Here is a 17,827-nt window from a genome sequence, read left to right as displayed (position 1 = left end):
AGCATGAAGGGAATTGTAGTACTCAGGTACACATGGGAGCTATTATTCCCATCCTGCTGTGCACTATTCAAAGCAAGATACAGGCTGCTGCTTTAGCATTTTGTTAGACTATCACACCACATGATCAGGAGGTAAATAAGCAACTGCTTCATATATGTCTTATGGCTATTAAAGTCTTATTATTTCTACAGAACACAGTCATAGTATGACTTAACATACATAGCAATCAGAGTTAACCGATTTATACAGAAACACTCACACAACATATATACTCACACGAAGAACAATAAAAACATTTTTTTGCCTTCAAGATTGGTCAAATTTATCAAGCTCGGTAAAGCTTCTATACGTAGACACGGTTATATTTTAAAAGGAAGAAAAACTATCTAGCACTATTTAAATCCTAAAATAAATTTTAAAATAAAAGTAGGTATAAACAAGAAATACACCTTTGACTAAAAGGCACCAAAACCTAGAAAAATTATACAATATAAAAAAGAAAAATAAAAAAAAAAAAAGAATATTTAGGATATCAACAATACTAAAAAAAATAAAAGTATCTGTGATGAGAACTATTTTACTAGCTCTTAAATATATATATATATATATATATATATATATATATATATATATATATATATATATAAAAAAAAAGACATAGTATGCTTTGCACGAAACATACCAATCAATCCTCAACACTGAGCATGGATTGGATTGAATAAATAAAAAATGGTTAACGTAGACTTTTTTAAACAAACTTTTCTGTACAGCCCCAATATATTATTAAAGGATTACTTTCTGCTATAATTTTTAAGCTAAACAACTAACATATTAAAGTTAATAAACATTAATTAAAACCTACTGACCTATATTTTCTCCAAAACGAAGTTTCATAACGTTCTAAAATTTATGTTTTATTCGCCGATGATGTCACGTTATCCTGCCCAATATTTTCAGCACTGAGTGTTCAAAATACTTAAACCAATAACTTTGTGTTTAAAGCGCCATTTTGGAACCTAGGTATTGTAAACGGATTGGTACAGAGCAAAGGATACCCACGGAGTGGGTTTGGAAAACAATTAAATTTGCAGACAAGATTTCTGATATACGGTAGAGATATGTTAATGAAATGCTATTGAGAAAAAGCGTATTTGGGGTAGTTAGTTAGTAACAGGCATAGAAAATATTTACTTACAGTTGCCCTTTAACTTTCATGTTCCTTTAAATGTGTATGCTTTTATAGGAATGCACCCAGATCCTGACTGCAAAGGTCAGAGGCCATCCAACCCTTACTTAAACGGACAGTCTAGTCAAAATTAAAGGGACAGTCAAGTCCAAAAAAAAAACCTTTCATGATTCAGATAGAGCATGTAATTTTAAACAACTTTCCAATTTACTTTTATCACCAATTTTGCTTTGTTCTCTTGGTATTCTTAGTTGAAAGCTAAACCAAGGAGGTTTATATGCTAATTTCTTAGACCTTGAAGGCCGCCTCTGCATTTGACAGTTTTTCACCACGAGAGGGCGTTAGTTCATGTGTTTCATATAGATAACATTGAGTTCACGCACGTGAAGTTACCTAGGAGTGAGCACTGATTGGCTAAAATGCAAGTCTGTCAAAAGAAGTTAAATAAGGAGGCAGTCTGCAGAGGCTTAGATACAAGGTAATCACAGAGGTAAAACATGTATTATTATAACTGTGTTGGTTATGCAAAACTAAGGAATAGGTAATTAAGGGATTATCAATTTTTTTAACCCCTTGACGACCTATGACGTATGGGAACCACTACACTATGGAGCATTTTCACAAGTTAAGTGGGGTAGAGGAGGGAGGGAATTCAGATTTAAGCGATCTGGGAGGGGGTGGAGGGTTAGTCTTTTGGGGGGGAAGCTACAAAAAAAAACAAAAAAAAAAACAACAAACATTTTATTGTAAACTGGGTACCGGCAAACAGCTGCCAGTACCCAAGATGGCGCAAAAATTAGTTAGAGGGGGAGGGTTAGAGAGCTGTTTGGGGGGGGGATCCTACACAGCAGAATATGGCTTTTAAAATAAAAAAAATTAAAAAAATAAATGTATTTTAGTACTGGCAGACTTTCTGCAAGTACTTAAGATGGCGGGGACAATTGTGGGGTGGGGGAGGAAAGAGCTGTTTGGGAGGGATCAGGGGGTGTGATGTGTCAGGTTGGAGGCTGATCTCTACACTAAAGCTAAAATTAACCCTGCAAGCTCCCTAATTAACCCCTTTACTGCTAGACGTATCACACGTGTGATGCGCAGCGGCATTTAGCAGCCTTCTAATTACCAAAAAGCAACGACAAAGCTATATACAGTATGTCTGCTATTTCTGAACAAAGGGGATCCCAGAGAAGCATTTACAACCATTTATGTCATAATTGCACAAGTTATTTGTAAATAATTTCAGTGAGAAACCTAAAGTTTGTGAAAAAATTTGTGAAAAAGTAAACTATTTTATTTATTTAATCGCATTTGGCGGTGAAATGGTGGCATGAAATATACCAAAGTGGGCCTAGATCAATACTTTGGGATATCTTCTAAAAAAATATATATATACATGATGTCAAGGGATATTCAGGGATTCCTGAAAGATATCAGTGTCCCAATGTAAAAAAAAAGTAGTTTGGAAATTGCAAAGTGCTACTTGCATTTATCGCCCTATAACTTGCAAAAAAAGCAAAGAAAATGTAAACATTGGGTATTTCTAAACTCAGGACAAAATTTAGAAACTATTTAGCATGGGTGTTTTTTGGTGGTTGTAGATGTGTAACAGATTTTGGGGGTCAAAGTTAGAAAAAGTGTGTTTTTTTTCCCCAATTAGTCCTCATATTTTATATTTTCTTATAGTAAATTATAAGATATCATGAAAATAATGGTATCTTTAGAAAGTCCAGTTAATGGCAAGATAAACGGTATATAATATGTGTGGGTACAGTAAATGAGTAAGAGGAAAATTACAGCTAAACACAAACACCGCAAAAATGTAAAAATAGCCTTGGTCCCAAACGGACAGAAAATGGAAAAGTGCTGTGGTCATTAAGGGGTTAAACAACAAAAAATTCTGGTGTTGACTGTCCCTTTAAACTTTCATGATTCAGATAGGGCATGTAATGTTAAACTACTTTCCTATTTAGTTTTATCATCAAATTTGCTTTGTTCTCTTGGTATTCTTAGTTGAAAGCTAAACATAGGTAGGCTCATATGCTAATTTCTAAGCTCTTGAAGGCCGCCTCTTATCTAAATGCATTTGACAGTTTGACAGCTAGAGGGCGTTAGTTCATGTGTGCCATATAGATAACACTATGCTCACGTCTGTGGAGAAGCCTATGAGAGGGCACTGATTGGCTAAAATGCAAGTCTTGACAGAAAATTGATGGCACTACTTTTCTATTTGGTTAGTAAGGGATGAAGCCACTAGCAATATATGACTGGCCTTGAATATAGTGTCAGTGTGGCCCTTAGGTGCTGTGTATCAATTGCAACATTTACTAGTACAGCTAAGAGAAGCTGGAAAGGGATACACTTTAGCACTCTGATCCCTTAAAAAAAATGGTATTTGTGGGGGGCGTGTCCGAACAGTGAACCCAAGTGGTCACACTTCTCCAGGGCTCCAGTTGATTTACCGATAATCTGCCGATTTCTGGAAACAATTGACAGCAAAACATCTCTTAAAACTTGCTATCACATAGTACTACTGGATAGTACTCTACAATCCACAAAAACCTGCTGTATTTCTGACGCTGGTAAACGGGATTGGACGACACAGGCCTGCAGTGGCGGCTAACAGCCAGGCAGCACATCCCCCCTCGATTTTCCGAGGGTACTCGCCTCAACTGAAAATAGAAGTGCCTTAACACTGCACCTAGAAGCCCCGCATAATTAACAAAGAAACAAGCAAGAAGGTAAGAGGAACCATTTACTGCACACGCAGCACTACAACTAAAAATGGCCGCCCCTGGGGTAATCGACCCGCAAGATCACTTCAGCCAACAACTTGAAAACCTAGAGAGACTCATGTTAAATCTCATAGACAGAGCCCCACTCAACTTCTTTTTAAGTCACTGTCATGCAAGTGATATAACACCCGCTCCCTCTGAAGGAGCGCCAGATTTAAACCCTTTCACAGAGACTAAAGTAATTACAAGCACAGCGGCCATCAGTAATCAGCATAAGAGGCCTAACGCTACCTAATCTGCCTAGAGAGCCTCACAGCACAAAGGAACTCCTATTAAATCAACATACTTCCCCAGCCAATACTTCCAGCTCTGCTCCTGCACATTTTGATCCCAGTGCCCAGATGCCTCTGCTAGAGGGACGGAGAAAGAAAACAGATGCGCCCTGGCGGGGACTTGGGGGGGGGTCCCCGAACGACCTGATTGGCAATACAACTTCAAATAGTTCTGGAGACATATATGCTTCTAAACAAGAAGTCCCTAACAACATATACAATACTCATTGGTGCCGGAGTTCTACAAAAGAATTATCAGATGATGAACTAATGGAACTATTGGTTTCAAAGAAATGGTCTGCTCAGCATCCTTATAGAGGCCACTCAGCCTACTCAGGGGCAAGATCCAAACATCAGAAAGACTCTGGGGGTTAACAAAAAAACTCTCAATATGCCACCTTGCAATGATTGTAATTTCTTTTAAGTTAACGATCTAGTTCGCAATATAGTGTTTACGGTTTATTCCCATTTGTATTGTTTTATTAGGCAGTAACAACATAAGAGTTTGAGAAATTTACCCTACTCTCTTGAATAACGTCAGTAATAGAGATGGCTTATTTACTTAACATACTATCACACACCTCATGGTCAGCGGCCGAGACTGCGAGAGGGAAATAATTTGATCATTGTACACATCGCCATCATGAAACTACCTGTTGCAGTTCAGGTCATACAGTTCAATAGTAGCATATAGATATATCAACCTGCTTACTGGCATCTCAAACTTTTGTATGTAGGTTTTCTTTTTTATAGCTCTTTGTTTTTTGGCCTTTGCTTCCCTGCCTCTAACACAAAGACAAATGTAACATACATCCCTACATGGGACTTAGAGTTCCTCTTTTCTGACAATTCCATCCCTTTTATTTAAATTATAAAGTCCTTTGTTTTGCACACATCTTCCTTTGATATTCTGAATGATATCTTCTGTCAGGCATTGTCTATACTCTGGAATGTTATTTAAAAGTTCAGTTCTAGCACTTGTTTTCTATGTTATACATCATTAAGTTTACATAATACTTCTTATATATCCCTAATATCATAACTACCCTAGATCAACTTTCACCTGTTATGGATCCAAGAGTAATCCAGATTGCTATAAATAGGGTCAAAAATGAGGACAACCTTATCAAGTTTATTATGCTCCTTAGGCAATGGAAGCAACATCTTTAGGCACTGTATATATATCCATTAATCTAAGGAAACAGTGATCTAGATGAAAATCTGTATTGATATTTTGTTTCAATGCCATGTATTTTTTTTTATTTATTTTTTTAAATACAAATTTTATTGATTCCAGTAAAAAAAAAAGTGTAGTATTCCCAGGCAAGAGGCATACACAACAAGGACTGTCTTACGCGTTTCACGCCCCCTAGTGGCGCTTGATCATAGACTGGAGGAACAGGAAAGGGGCAGTAAATTTATGCAAAAAAAGCAAAGATTGGTTAACCCCTTGTTGTCCACATACAAACAAGAAATGGTTAAAAACACATACTGTGTGTATTTTTAAATAAAGGAGCAATACTGCATGATAATATAATCACAAAGATGTGAGTGACATAACAAAACACAAAGATAAACAAGCATACTAAGCTATATAGCATAGAAATGCTAAGTTCATAAAGAAAAAGTGGCTAGTACAAGTATGCTAAATTTGAAAAGATTGTAATAACATTAATGGCAGGGTACTAATGTGAGGAATAAAGGAAACTTTTTTTATATATATATATATATATATATATATTAGTAACAGTATGTGCATTAAGCACATGTGAATTATGAAATAATAGAAATGACATCAGTCATCAATAAAGTAACTGATGTCAAATTCTCTATTTAAAGTGAATGTCAATTTTTGCAGATATAAAAGTGTCATTCAATAGGTTATCAGTATATAAAACAAACCGCCACTTTCAATTTTTCATAAAATGAATAATAGTTTTTATATTTATAACTGTACATTTCTAACAATGTATTTACCTGCTCCTCCCACTCGCAACTTCCTTGTCTTTTATAATCCTACGTATACATCGGTCCCACCCGCTGTTTACGTAGTGGCAATGCGCGCTCCAGTCTATGGTAACCACTGCGCATGCGTCAAACCCCGATGCCGATGTCTGGCAACATAGTATTCAGGATAAACATTATTCTTTTTTCAGTTATTGAAATATGATTTGAGAATACGGAGCCCCTGTGATGTAATACTTACCTAGCGCTACAACAATTCAGGAATGAATGAAAGTCCGAGAAATGTGTAATTGCCCATGCGCGAAATGTGCACGAGCTTCAGAGAACGATATAGGAAAACCTGTCTAACACAAGCGCAATACGGACGCGTGACAACAGCAAAAGGGGTTTGTTCCCCCACGTGGTAAATCAAATGATTGGTTCTCATGATCGTGCCTACCATGACAATCCATAATAGAAAATGCCGGGCGGAGGATTATAAAGACGAATGCGAGGATATGAAGTGAAAATAGTTATTAAAAGCTTTAGAAAAATTTGATGAATTAAAGTCATGTTATTTTAATTTTATTGTTAAGGAGAAGTTTAGAGAGCGCGCTGACTTTACATTCACTTTAAGCACAAAGGTGTTTTGGTTTTTACTTTGAGAATCCAAAACAATTCTCTTTTGTCTAGGATTTTATGTTTATTGCCCCCTCTGATAGGTACCTGGACCAGATCAATTACTTGGACAGATATGTCAGCTATGTTGGTGAAGTGAACCCCATTAAAGTGACTAGCAACAGCAGACTCTTTGACATAATTCTTAACATCCCTAACGTGTTCTCCAACTCTTTTTCTGAGTTCCCTAGATGTTTGACCTGTATATTGATTTTTACATAAATTACACGTAAGTAAATACACTACCCATTGGCTACCACAGTTAGAATAAAAGTTGATGTCAAATGATAGATTGGTGACACTAGAGGTAAATGTTTTGCCTTTTAAAATTAGGGCACAAGTGTTGCAGTTTTTACTGCCACACCTGTAATTCCCTTTGTGAGTTAACCACCTGGACTCTGGCTCTGGTATATTCTTTTCCACCATACTTGGAGAGAGTGACTGTGCCAATGTTCTGGGTTTCTTGGAGACAAATTTACACTTATTGACATAGTGTTTGAGTATTTCATCTCCTAATAGGAGATGCATGTGTTTCTTGAGAATTTGGACAATGGGATTAAATTGTGTGGTTTATTCTGTGTTAAACACCACAGAATCTGAAAAATTATCAGGGTTTGTTTTTTTGTGAGATTTTTGATTATGATCAACTTTCAAGGTTTTCACCTGTTGACGGCAATGGGCTAAAGTTTCCCTCTTATATCCTCTTTGTATCAGACGGTTTTCAAGCTCTGTGGGCTGTTGGTCATAAATTCTGTCTGATTTGGTATTGTGTCTGAGTCTGATGAATTGACCCTTTGGAATGGCTGAAATTAGATGTTTGGGATGCTGTGATGTAGTGGGTAGAATTGTGTTGCCTGCGGTGGGTTTTCTAAAGGTTCATCTTACAAACATGATGATGTCCTTGTGCCACGGATTTTGCAAACTGTAAATGTAATTGAGTTCCCACCAGGCAACGTATAAGTTGGCAAACGATGGGGCAAATTTTGCCCCCATCGCCGTGCCACAGATTTGCATGAAAAACTCTTGATTAAATAGAAAAAAATTATGTGATAGTAAATACCTCAAAATGTCACCAATAAAACATGTAGTAATATTATCCAGATTTAACTCTTAAGTTAGAAAGTGTTCAATAATTTGTACTCCTAGGGAGTGAGGGATGCATGTGTATAGGGAGGAAATATCTACTACAATCCATGTAAAGTCTTGCTGCCATTGGGTGTGTTCTAAACTTTCAAGGAGGTGAGAGCTGTCCTCCAGGTAGCTCAACTGTCTCTGTGCAATAAGTTGTAAAATTGCATCTAGCCAGGCTCCATAGGTTCAAAAAGGGAACCAATGCCAGAGACAATGGATCTACCCAGAGGGTGCTCGCAATCCTTGTGCATTTGTGATAAAAAAAAAAATAGGAATTATCGAATTAATTGGAACCAATGTGTTCAAATCCTGTGTGTCAAAGATGCCGAAGGAGATTCCCTCTTCGACCAAACATGACAATTCTCTTTTGAATGTTACTGTTGGTTTAAAGTATAGTTTTTGATAGGTATCCTCATTAGACAATTGTCTGATGGCCTCAGAAAAATAAAATTCCTTGTCCATAATGACAATGTTCCCGCCCTTATCTGAATTTTTAATGAAAATGCTGTGATTACTCTGTAGAGATTTGATTGCCATACGTTCTTTGTGGGTCAGATTAAAGGCGGAGGCATTGCCACCAGTGCTTTTTTCTAAATCCAGGATATCATCCTGTACCGCCTTTTGATAGGCGTTTAACATGGCACCCCTATGTTGAATGGGGTAAAAGTCAGACCTTATTTTGATTGGTTTTGGTAAAGTTTTAGTGTTAAGCGCCACTAGGGGGCGTGAAATGCGTAAGACAGTCCTTGTTGTGTATGCCTCTTGCCTGGGAATACTACACTTTTTTACTGGAATCAATAAAATTTGTATTTTTTAATTATACACTAACTGAGCAGAGCCTGCTATATTTTCTTTTATCTATTTGTTACCGGCTTGATCCGCCGTTTGCTAAGGCTCTCCGGGTATGCTTGAGTAGCAGTTATTGTTTCTTTTGTTAAACTGCATGCATTGGAGTTTTTGACTGTGTTCCGGAAACCCCCCTCTGGATTCTTTTTTTGTGTGTGCTTTTCCTCAATAAAAATTCAAATTAAAAAAAAAATGTTATTTGTGGACACGTCAACTTCAATTAAAAAAAAATACTTTATTAGTTAAAGTTAAAAAATGCTTTACTTTAAAAACACATTACAAGACATGGACTGGCAGATACACAAAAATAAGTCCTGGTAAAAGATAAGCAAGGAAGGAATGATTAACACTTTAATCCGTGTATGAGTAAAGAGAGCCAAGCCTGGCACCGGGACTTAGTCGACACAAACACCCCCAAACAGTACTTTGTATGAGCCAAAAATGAGAGAGCTGTACCTTTAGCACTGAAGAGAGAAAGTCCTTTGTATAAACGGAACGATATCCGATGGCAGCGTGTCTGCCGACTTCTCTTCCTTCCGCCTCTGTGGAAAACCCGGTCTGCAGCTCTGTGTCTGTGTGTGTAAGAGGTCAGCGTGTTCACCCGGTCCGGCAGTAGATGAGGAGTAGGCAACCTGGACTCAAATGCTGGTCAAAGGCCTGAGGCTATGATTACGGCGTTTAGCCGAAACATGTAAGCCACTGGTGCTACGCTCTTTTCTACACATTGGCTGATGTTGTGACCGAGTGAGCTGCGTCTCACAAGAATTTTCTTTTTAACGAACTCAATAAAGGATTGCTTTTACTATATCAACCTGGGACTCTACCTCTTTCTTTTGCTGGTAAAAGATAAACCAGGAAATTGAAAAATCCCAGTATACGTCTGCTACAAGTATGCGTGGTCTATATGAGGTAAAGATATATATGTAGGTGTATTTGATGAAACCACAAATAAAGAGTCATCAAATATTCAATAAACCTGCCATAATCCAGCTCATATTTGTCTGTTTATACCATGTGCTATGCGTTCAACTAATATATAGTGAGTAGTTGGCGTTGTTACTGATGTTAGTGCTTGGGTGCAAACTCAGAGTGATATAGATTAGTTTTACAATAATAAAGGAGGTCACTGGTATACTGCATAAACAGAGGGTTTCTTAAAGTTACAGGTTCCCAATGTATAAAGTGCTCTCCTACTATTATGAGTTTAAGGTAAGAGCTGCAAACATCTCCTTTTAATGTTCGCCTATACTAGGGCTTTATTGTACACTTACACCCTTTAATACAACTTGGTAAGTCTCATATTAGTGCATGGATGTTATCATTGAATTATATATTAGTTATAACATGCAGTTACAAATGTAATTGCCCACATATATTAGCTACCAATTCTAGATCATTATAGTCCACTGCTAAAGTACATTGTAATAATAAGTAGACAGTGTCCTATCAGTATATGGATACTTATTGTAATAATAAGTAGACAGTGTCCTATCAGTATATGGATACTTATTGTAATAATAAGTAGACAGTGTCCTATCAGTATATGGATACTTATTGTAATAATAAGTAGACAGTGTCCTATCAGTATATGGATACTTATTGTAATAATAAGTAGACAGTGTCCTATCAGTATATGGATACTTATGCTACATTTTGCATCAATAGTAATACCCTGCGTTTACCAATGTAAACACCCACTTATGTTAGATATAATTGTTTGGCCGTTAAAGTTACAGTCCTCTGCACAGATACGCTATTAAGATAGTACAACGGTATCGTGCTAGTTGCTTAGACACCATAAATATCATTTGAATACTTAATAGCCGATTGCAGTTACTACTATTGTGTCTTAGCACAAAGGTTATCCACAGGGTTCTGATTGTTTGACAGACAAATAGTTGTAAGATCAGCATAGGTATCGTAACGGTTACCCCACATAGATAATTCAAAAGATAGTATGTATAGCAAGTTAGCAGCTCAGATATTGGTCTAATGCCAGGACACTAGTCTAGTATTTTAAAAATAGAAGGGTCCTGCAGAGGGCTTATGGGACCCTTCTATTTTTAAAATACTAGACTAGTGACATGGCATTTATGTATATAAAATGCAAGTCTGTCAAAAGAACTGAAATAAGGGGACAGTCTGCAGAGGCTTAGATACAAGGTAATCACAGAGGTAAAAAGTATTAATATAACTGTGTTGGTTATGCAAAACTGGGGAATGGGTAATAAAAGGATTATCTATCTTTTCAAACAATAAAAATTCTGGAGTAGACTGTCCCTTTAATGCTATCATGTTTAGAGTTGGAGCATCTTACTCCCTTCTCTATAAGTAACAACGTCTGGCATTATGAGATTGATCATAATCTTAAATATTTTTCGATTATTGTTTCTGTGAATTATGGCCCTATATTTAACATGTGCACAGTGCCAGTTCTGTTTTTCTGATCACAATCCAATTCATAAAAGAATTGATAAACCCCCCGACAACACCCCAAACCCGTTTTCTAATGTAAATGCACACATCACCTATTAAAAGGGACCAATCAATATACAGGCCCTCAACCTGTGATTTAATCACGAAACTCCCAAAATTGTATCTTGTTTGCTGTAGGTAGTGGACAGTTCATTTTTCAATCAGGAAATTGTGAGATTAAAGGGACAGGAAACCTCAAAATTTGATTTCATGATTTGGATACAACATACAATTTCAAAAAAGCTTCATTATCTTGTTATCCTTTGCTGAAGGAATAGCATTGCACTACTGGCAGCTAGATGAACACATCTAGTTAGCCAATCACAAGAGACAAATTTGTGCTGGCACCAATCAACAGATAGCTCCCACTAGTCTAGGATATGTGCCTATTCTTTTTCAACAAGGGATACCAAAAGAACAAAGCACATTTGAAAAAAAGAAGTGAATTTAAAAGTGTCTTAAAATTGCATGCTCTATCTGAATCAGATTAATGCAAGTTTAATTTTGACTTTTCTATCCCTTTAAGGACGCCTATAACTATTGTGTGTTGTTTTTATGAGGTAAAGATTTCAAACTGGAATCACTGGGAAAAAAACACGCCAACAATAAGTTCAGAAATTGTTATTAATTAATACAACCCGTAAAGCTGCTTTCTGCCTGTATATGTACAGTAGGTGTGTGGCACTTGTGCAAGCATAACCAATGTCTTAGGCACATTCGTTAATTACAGAATTTCTTAAAAAAAAAAAAGTTTCCAATTGCGCAAGCATAAAAACTTTCTTTGTGGCCCCAAGGTAAAAGTTTGCACATTGCTAGTGTAGTGGCTCAAGGCAAACTGTAACCCACTAGATTATTATTATACTGGTGCACAGGACATATAGTTCAGGATATTAAACTCAAAACATTTCTATCATGCGCATGAAGGAGCATAAATGAAGCGTGTTAAAACTTGCTAAAAATAGTACAGTGTGAAAAAAATATTAAGTTACAGCTGTTTAAATTGATACTGAAACTAACAGGAAATTTTGTTGCATACCTAGGAACTTGTTTATCAGTGACAAGATCTACAGCTCTAATATGAAGAGGCACACCCCCGCATGCAAAAAAAAAGTTATTTTATTTTCTTATTGAGGACAATAAAGCTTGATAAAAAAAAATGATAAAAAATATATATATATATATATATATATATATATATATATATATATATATATATATATATATATATATATATACACACACACACACATACACACACTGCAATTAAAAGGTCATTAAACACTTTGAAAATCTAATATAAAATGTTTAATTATTAGTAAAAAACAACTTTTCTATATATTTTCATTATTTGTCTCCTTTTGCTATACTTTAAAATGGACAGTAAAGTCAAAATTAAACTTTCATGATTCAGAATCATTTTGCTACCATTATCATATGTACATCTTTCTCTTGGTATCTTTTGTTAAAAAGCATAACAAGGTAGGCTCAGGAGAAGCAATGCCTCTTGTCAGCTCACTAGATGTCTTCTGCTAGCTCAAAGCAGAGCATTTTCTTTCTGAACTTTTATGTCCCTATAACTGAAAATTGTTGTCTTTCCAATTCCTGTAAGGTGAATATTATAATTATAATAATATAATATAATATTTGCAATATGCCACACAGCTATTGGTTGCACACTCTACTGACTTATGTATAACTGTCTCTAACTGTCCTCAGCAGAGAAGGAAACCTAGGTTACAATATGGCAGCGCCCATTGCTTTATGGGACTTGGGCCTAAAATGTTATACATAGCTTTACTTTAAACAACTAATATAATTAAATCTATAACTGCATTTTATTCTAAGACTAACATTTGCTTTTAATATATCATAGTATTTATTTAGTGTTAAATGTCAAGACATCACAGGCCAATTACTTTTTTGTTTAAAGCAATATAGATCTGGGAAGAATAATACAACTTTGCCTTTTTGTTTTTTTAAATGTAGTTGTTTTGAAAACTTTTTTGTGTATATATAAAGTTACAAAACTATTAAATAAGAAAATGTTCATTATAAAATTAAAAAAAAGGAACACAAAATATATATGAATAGTTTTTTATGAAATTATTAAACCCAGAATTTTTCTTCTATGATTCAGATAGAGCATGCAATTTTAAACAACTTTCTCATTTACTTCTATTATTAAAGTTTCTTCGTTCCTTTTGGTATCTTTAGCTGACAAGCAGGGATGTAAGCTCAGGAGCCTACATGTGCCTGGAGCACTATATAGCAGTAGTTTTTCAAGAATAGATGTCTGCACTATTTTCTGCCATTTATTTCTCCAGACACCTACCTAGTGTTTTCCCCAAGACTTTTTTTTAGCAGGTGCACCACCCGACAGATTTTACCGACCACTGGCTAAAATGTTTGCAAATATTAAGGTAAAAATGAGCTAATATTAAAAATGTTCAATTTGAATTATCATTAAACACATTTATGTTAAATTATTCAAGTAATTTGTGTTTTGGATAGGAGAAAATTATATTATAGAAAACATTACAGTGTCCACAACCAGCATAACAAAATTATCTGTGGGAAAACACTGCTAGGTATCTGTTCAACAAAGAATACCATAGGATAAAAGCAAATTTGATAATAAATGTAAATTAAAACCTTTTTTTTTTTTTTTTTTTTTTTTTTAAAAATTTTATTTGCTCTGAATCACAAAAGAAACATTTTGGGTTTTATATCCCTTTAAGTAAAATTGTGTACATTCACACTGAGTGGAAAAAGGATATCTGTGAAAACTGAGACCAAAGTATGCATGCTTATTGGTTGATAAGGAAAACACCCAAAGCTATTCTAGATCCCTAAGAGAAGTATCACAATGAAAAAAAAAAAAAAGAATGAAGGGAATTCATGACTATAAACTTGCTACAACCAGAGACGATAGTGATATATCAAAATCTGCAATGGTAGCTAAGGGGATCAATGTGCCTGTAGCTCACATAAAAAGTTAATTTGATTTGCCAATTAGTTTATATCTTCTCTTAGGATAAGACATAAAATGTTTTTGTTTTGTTTTTTAAAGGGGCATGAAACCCAAAATGTTTCTTTCATTATTCAATAAAGCATGCAATTTTAATTTGCTTTGTTCTCTTGGTATCCTTTGTTGAAATGTATACCTATGTCGGCTCAGAGCTAGCTGCTGATTGGTGGCTGCAAATGTATGCCTCGTCATTGGCTTACTGATGTGTTAAGCTAGCACTCAGTAGGGCATTGCTGTTCCTTTAATAAAGGATAACAAGAGATTGAAGCAAAATTGATAACAGAAGCAAAGTGGAAAGTTGTTTAAAATGTCATGCTCTCTCTCACTGGTTTTCAAACCTGACCTCAGACCTCCCTAACAGGCCAGATTTTGAGGATATCTAAATTAGAGCACAGGTGAAATAATCAACTGATTACTAAACAAGGTTATTTTACCTGCTCTCACCCAAGGTAATCCTGAAAGAAATATTTTGTGTTTCATGTCTCTTAAAACTTCTAAATGAGGATGGTTTTAGAATGTAATCTTTTTGTTTTTAAAACTAGATTTGTGTTTATTTAAACATTCTTGAACAGATTATGTTTAAAATCATGTTTCAGAAAACAAACTAGCAGCAGGATGAGGAAATATTTGTCAAAAGCTACACTTTATTTCAAAACTAAACTCTGCTTTGTCAGGGAATTGTATACACAAGTAAGAAACCCTTTATCCAAACTGCCTGGGAGCAGAAAATGTTTGGATTTCGAAATATCTGGATTTTGGAATATTTGCAAATGTAAAACTTGACACTTTGGAGAGGAGATGGGACCAAGTGTAAACAACAATATCCTAAATCATTTAGACAACATTTACATGTCATTATGCAGTATGTATATATATATATATATATATGTTACCTAAAGGTAGTTTTATATCATTTTACATAAGATAGTGCAGCACTGTAACCTGAAAGGTGATAGAGGTTGTTTAAAATAAATTTAGACTATTATTTGCATTTTAGAAAACCAAAACCAAACTAAAGGCACAGACAGAGAAGACTGCGACTTACATGCGTGGAAAAATAGTAATTTTTGATTATTATTTTTTTTTTAATTATAAATTAAAAAGTTTGGATTTCAGAATAAGTTTGGATTTAGGGATTTGTACCTTTATATATTAAATGTTCCAGCATCATGACTCTGGAACTGTTAGACCAGCTCAGTAAAGTTTCTTTTATAGGAAGGCAATGTTTGCAGAGTGTTGATGAAGAAAAAGGATGCTTTGTATAGCAGTTGTGCACGTCATACACTGCTTTAAAATTACGCAGCACAGGAAAACCAGACACATTGCTGCTATTAAGGAGGTAATACACTCCAGACTCCTAAATCCAATTCATGAACACAAATACTACGTACCTAATGTTTCATGACACCTAAGCAGTAGTAGCAAAGGGGGGGGGGGGGTGAACATCAGGCCAGAACCTTATTGTCTTACATATCTAAGTCTTTACAGCTTTAAGATATTTTACTGAGCTCTGTACAGTAATGCTCATGCTAAACCCTGAACAGAAAGCTATCATTTATTGCTTTACATAGGCTTATGGGAGGAGTAACAATTCTAATCATAACAGCTGCACGTTTTACTATGAGAGGCAGATGCAGTGCTAGTGACAACAGAGAGTGGCACTAGGGGGTGAAGAAGTCACATGAGGCCCTGTGCTCTGTGCCAAGGCAAGTGGCATATACAGTCCAACCTCACAATAGTAACAATATGCAAAAATATAATGTGAAGATGAGATGTGTAGATGTAAGTAGGTAGGTACATTCCTGCATTAATTAGGATGATCTTGGCTGAGATACCCAAAACAGAACACATCCCTAAACCCACCACAATAGCTGCTTAGGGAATGAATGAACAAGCTGGCACTCACAGGCTACATAGGCGATCAGGGCAAGTGCAATGAGCAACTTCATCATTCTCCTATTGATTGCAGTCAGCAGTCGTTGCAATCGAGTCCTCACCATCACCAGCTGGAAAAGGTTCAGTAAACCAACTCAGTGCCAGGACCATGGACCCTGGTAAAGTATAAAATTCTGTTTCCCCAGCAGTTCCTGTATCCCTGTCTCTCTCATGAACCAGCATTCAGCTCCAATCCCCTCCCCTTCCTCTCACAACCTCTCTGCCACTCTGTACACTTAAGGTGGTTTAGCAAAGCTGTTGTTCAGTTAACAAATTCACTGAAACTGCTTTAAATGGGCTTAAAGTGCCTCTTATTTTTGTGTAAACATTGTGCTTTGTCTTACGCTCCCTAGAGAAGACAAAGTCAAATCTGTAACTTAGGTTTTCAAAATGCTGCAAATTGATTACACTAGATGTTTGATTTGCAAAAGTTTTCAGATTACATAATTTGCTTTCTGACCTCGCTAGAACCCAGGGAGTGAGTCAAGCACAATTTTGTACATAAAAAAGGGATGTTTATTTAATCTCATTTTAAACCTCTGCTATAACTCCTTGTTTAAAGTAGGATATTGAATCAGCCTGCAATGTATCACTTTATTTATTTTTTTTCAAAATGTTGTGAAATGTGTCTGGCTGTCTAAGCAAAGCGAACATAACAGTAAACAGCAGCACATAAATCCTTACTTTTGTTTCAAATGCAAAAACTACAAAGACAAAAACAAGTGTTAGTCATCAGACTTTAATCACGTCATATGAAAAACAATCTATACAAAACACTTATGTAAAGACAATATGTCTCTCTAACCTCCTCTTATCATTGACTATTCCTTTTCATAATTAACTCATTAGGTATATTTTCCCATGTATAACATATTGGTGCCATATAAAAAAAAGCAAAAACCACACAATGAACTCTCTTTGTCTTAGTGAATTAAGGCTTGCACATTGATTTTTTTTTTTTTTTAATATAAATAAATGCACCTCATTTCCATCAGTACTCCTCCATGGAAAGGATACCAGTATACTTACTTATTCATACCCACTGAAATCAGAAAGTGAGCTCTATTTAAATTAGTGAATAAAACCGTATACATTAAATATTATTTGTACATGAATTAATACACTTCATTACAAGCATTGATCTAAAGAAAGGGGGCTTGTCTAATTTCTTAATTATAACTACCAGAACTACACAGTGAGCTCTCTTTAACTTAGTGAATAAGGGCTTTACTAGTTGTTACTTTTTTCATGAATAAATGCACCTTATTACAGTCAGTACTCATTTAGGGAACAGTGATGCACCCAGAGGCGTAACTAGAAACCACAGGGCCCCGGTGCAAGAATCTAAGAAGGGCCCCACCCCCCAAAAAAGGAGGTACCCTGTGCCCACAGTCTGTGAGATGGTCTGACCCCCTATTACTGTATCTAGTGACACTGTTTAACCCACCAGTACTGTATATAGTGAGTTAGTGACACAGTCTGTAATCTGCCGGTGACATAGCTGGCCTGACTGTTTAACCCACCCAGTACTTTATAAAGTGAC

The 17,827-nt window shown here is 35.7% G+C and overlaps 1 protein-coding gene across 1 annotated transcript in view; it reads right to left on the bottom strand.

Annotated features, from left to right (window-relative positions):
- The window catches only part of UXS1 (UDP-glucuronate decarboxylase 1), a 626,440-nt gene extending 609,955 nt beyond the window's left edge, over positions 1-16,485 (bottom strand). Inside the window, exon 1 of the mRNA XM_053707629.1 lies at positions 16,256-16,485. Coding sequence (XP_053563604.1) covers positions 16,256-16,349 — 94 coding nt within the window. The 5' untranslated portion in view covers positions 16,350-16,485. The remainder of the gene's footprint in view (positions 1-16,255) is intronic.
- Positions 16,486-17,827: the final 1,342 nt, after the last annotated feature.

The sequence above is a fragment of the Bombina bombina genome, chromosome 3, assembly GCF_027579735.1.
Source record: "Bombina bombina isolate aBomBom1 chromosome 3, aBomBom1.pri, whole genome shotgun sequence".
Lineage (NCBI taxonomy): Eukaryota > Metazoa > Chordata > Amphibia > Anura > Bombinatoridae > Bombina > Bombina bombina.
The sequence above is the reverse complement of the archived record's forward strand: the minus strand, read 5'-3'. Positions and strand labels throughout refer to the sequence as shown.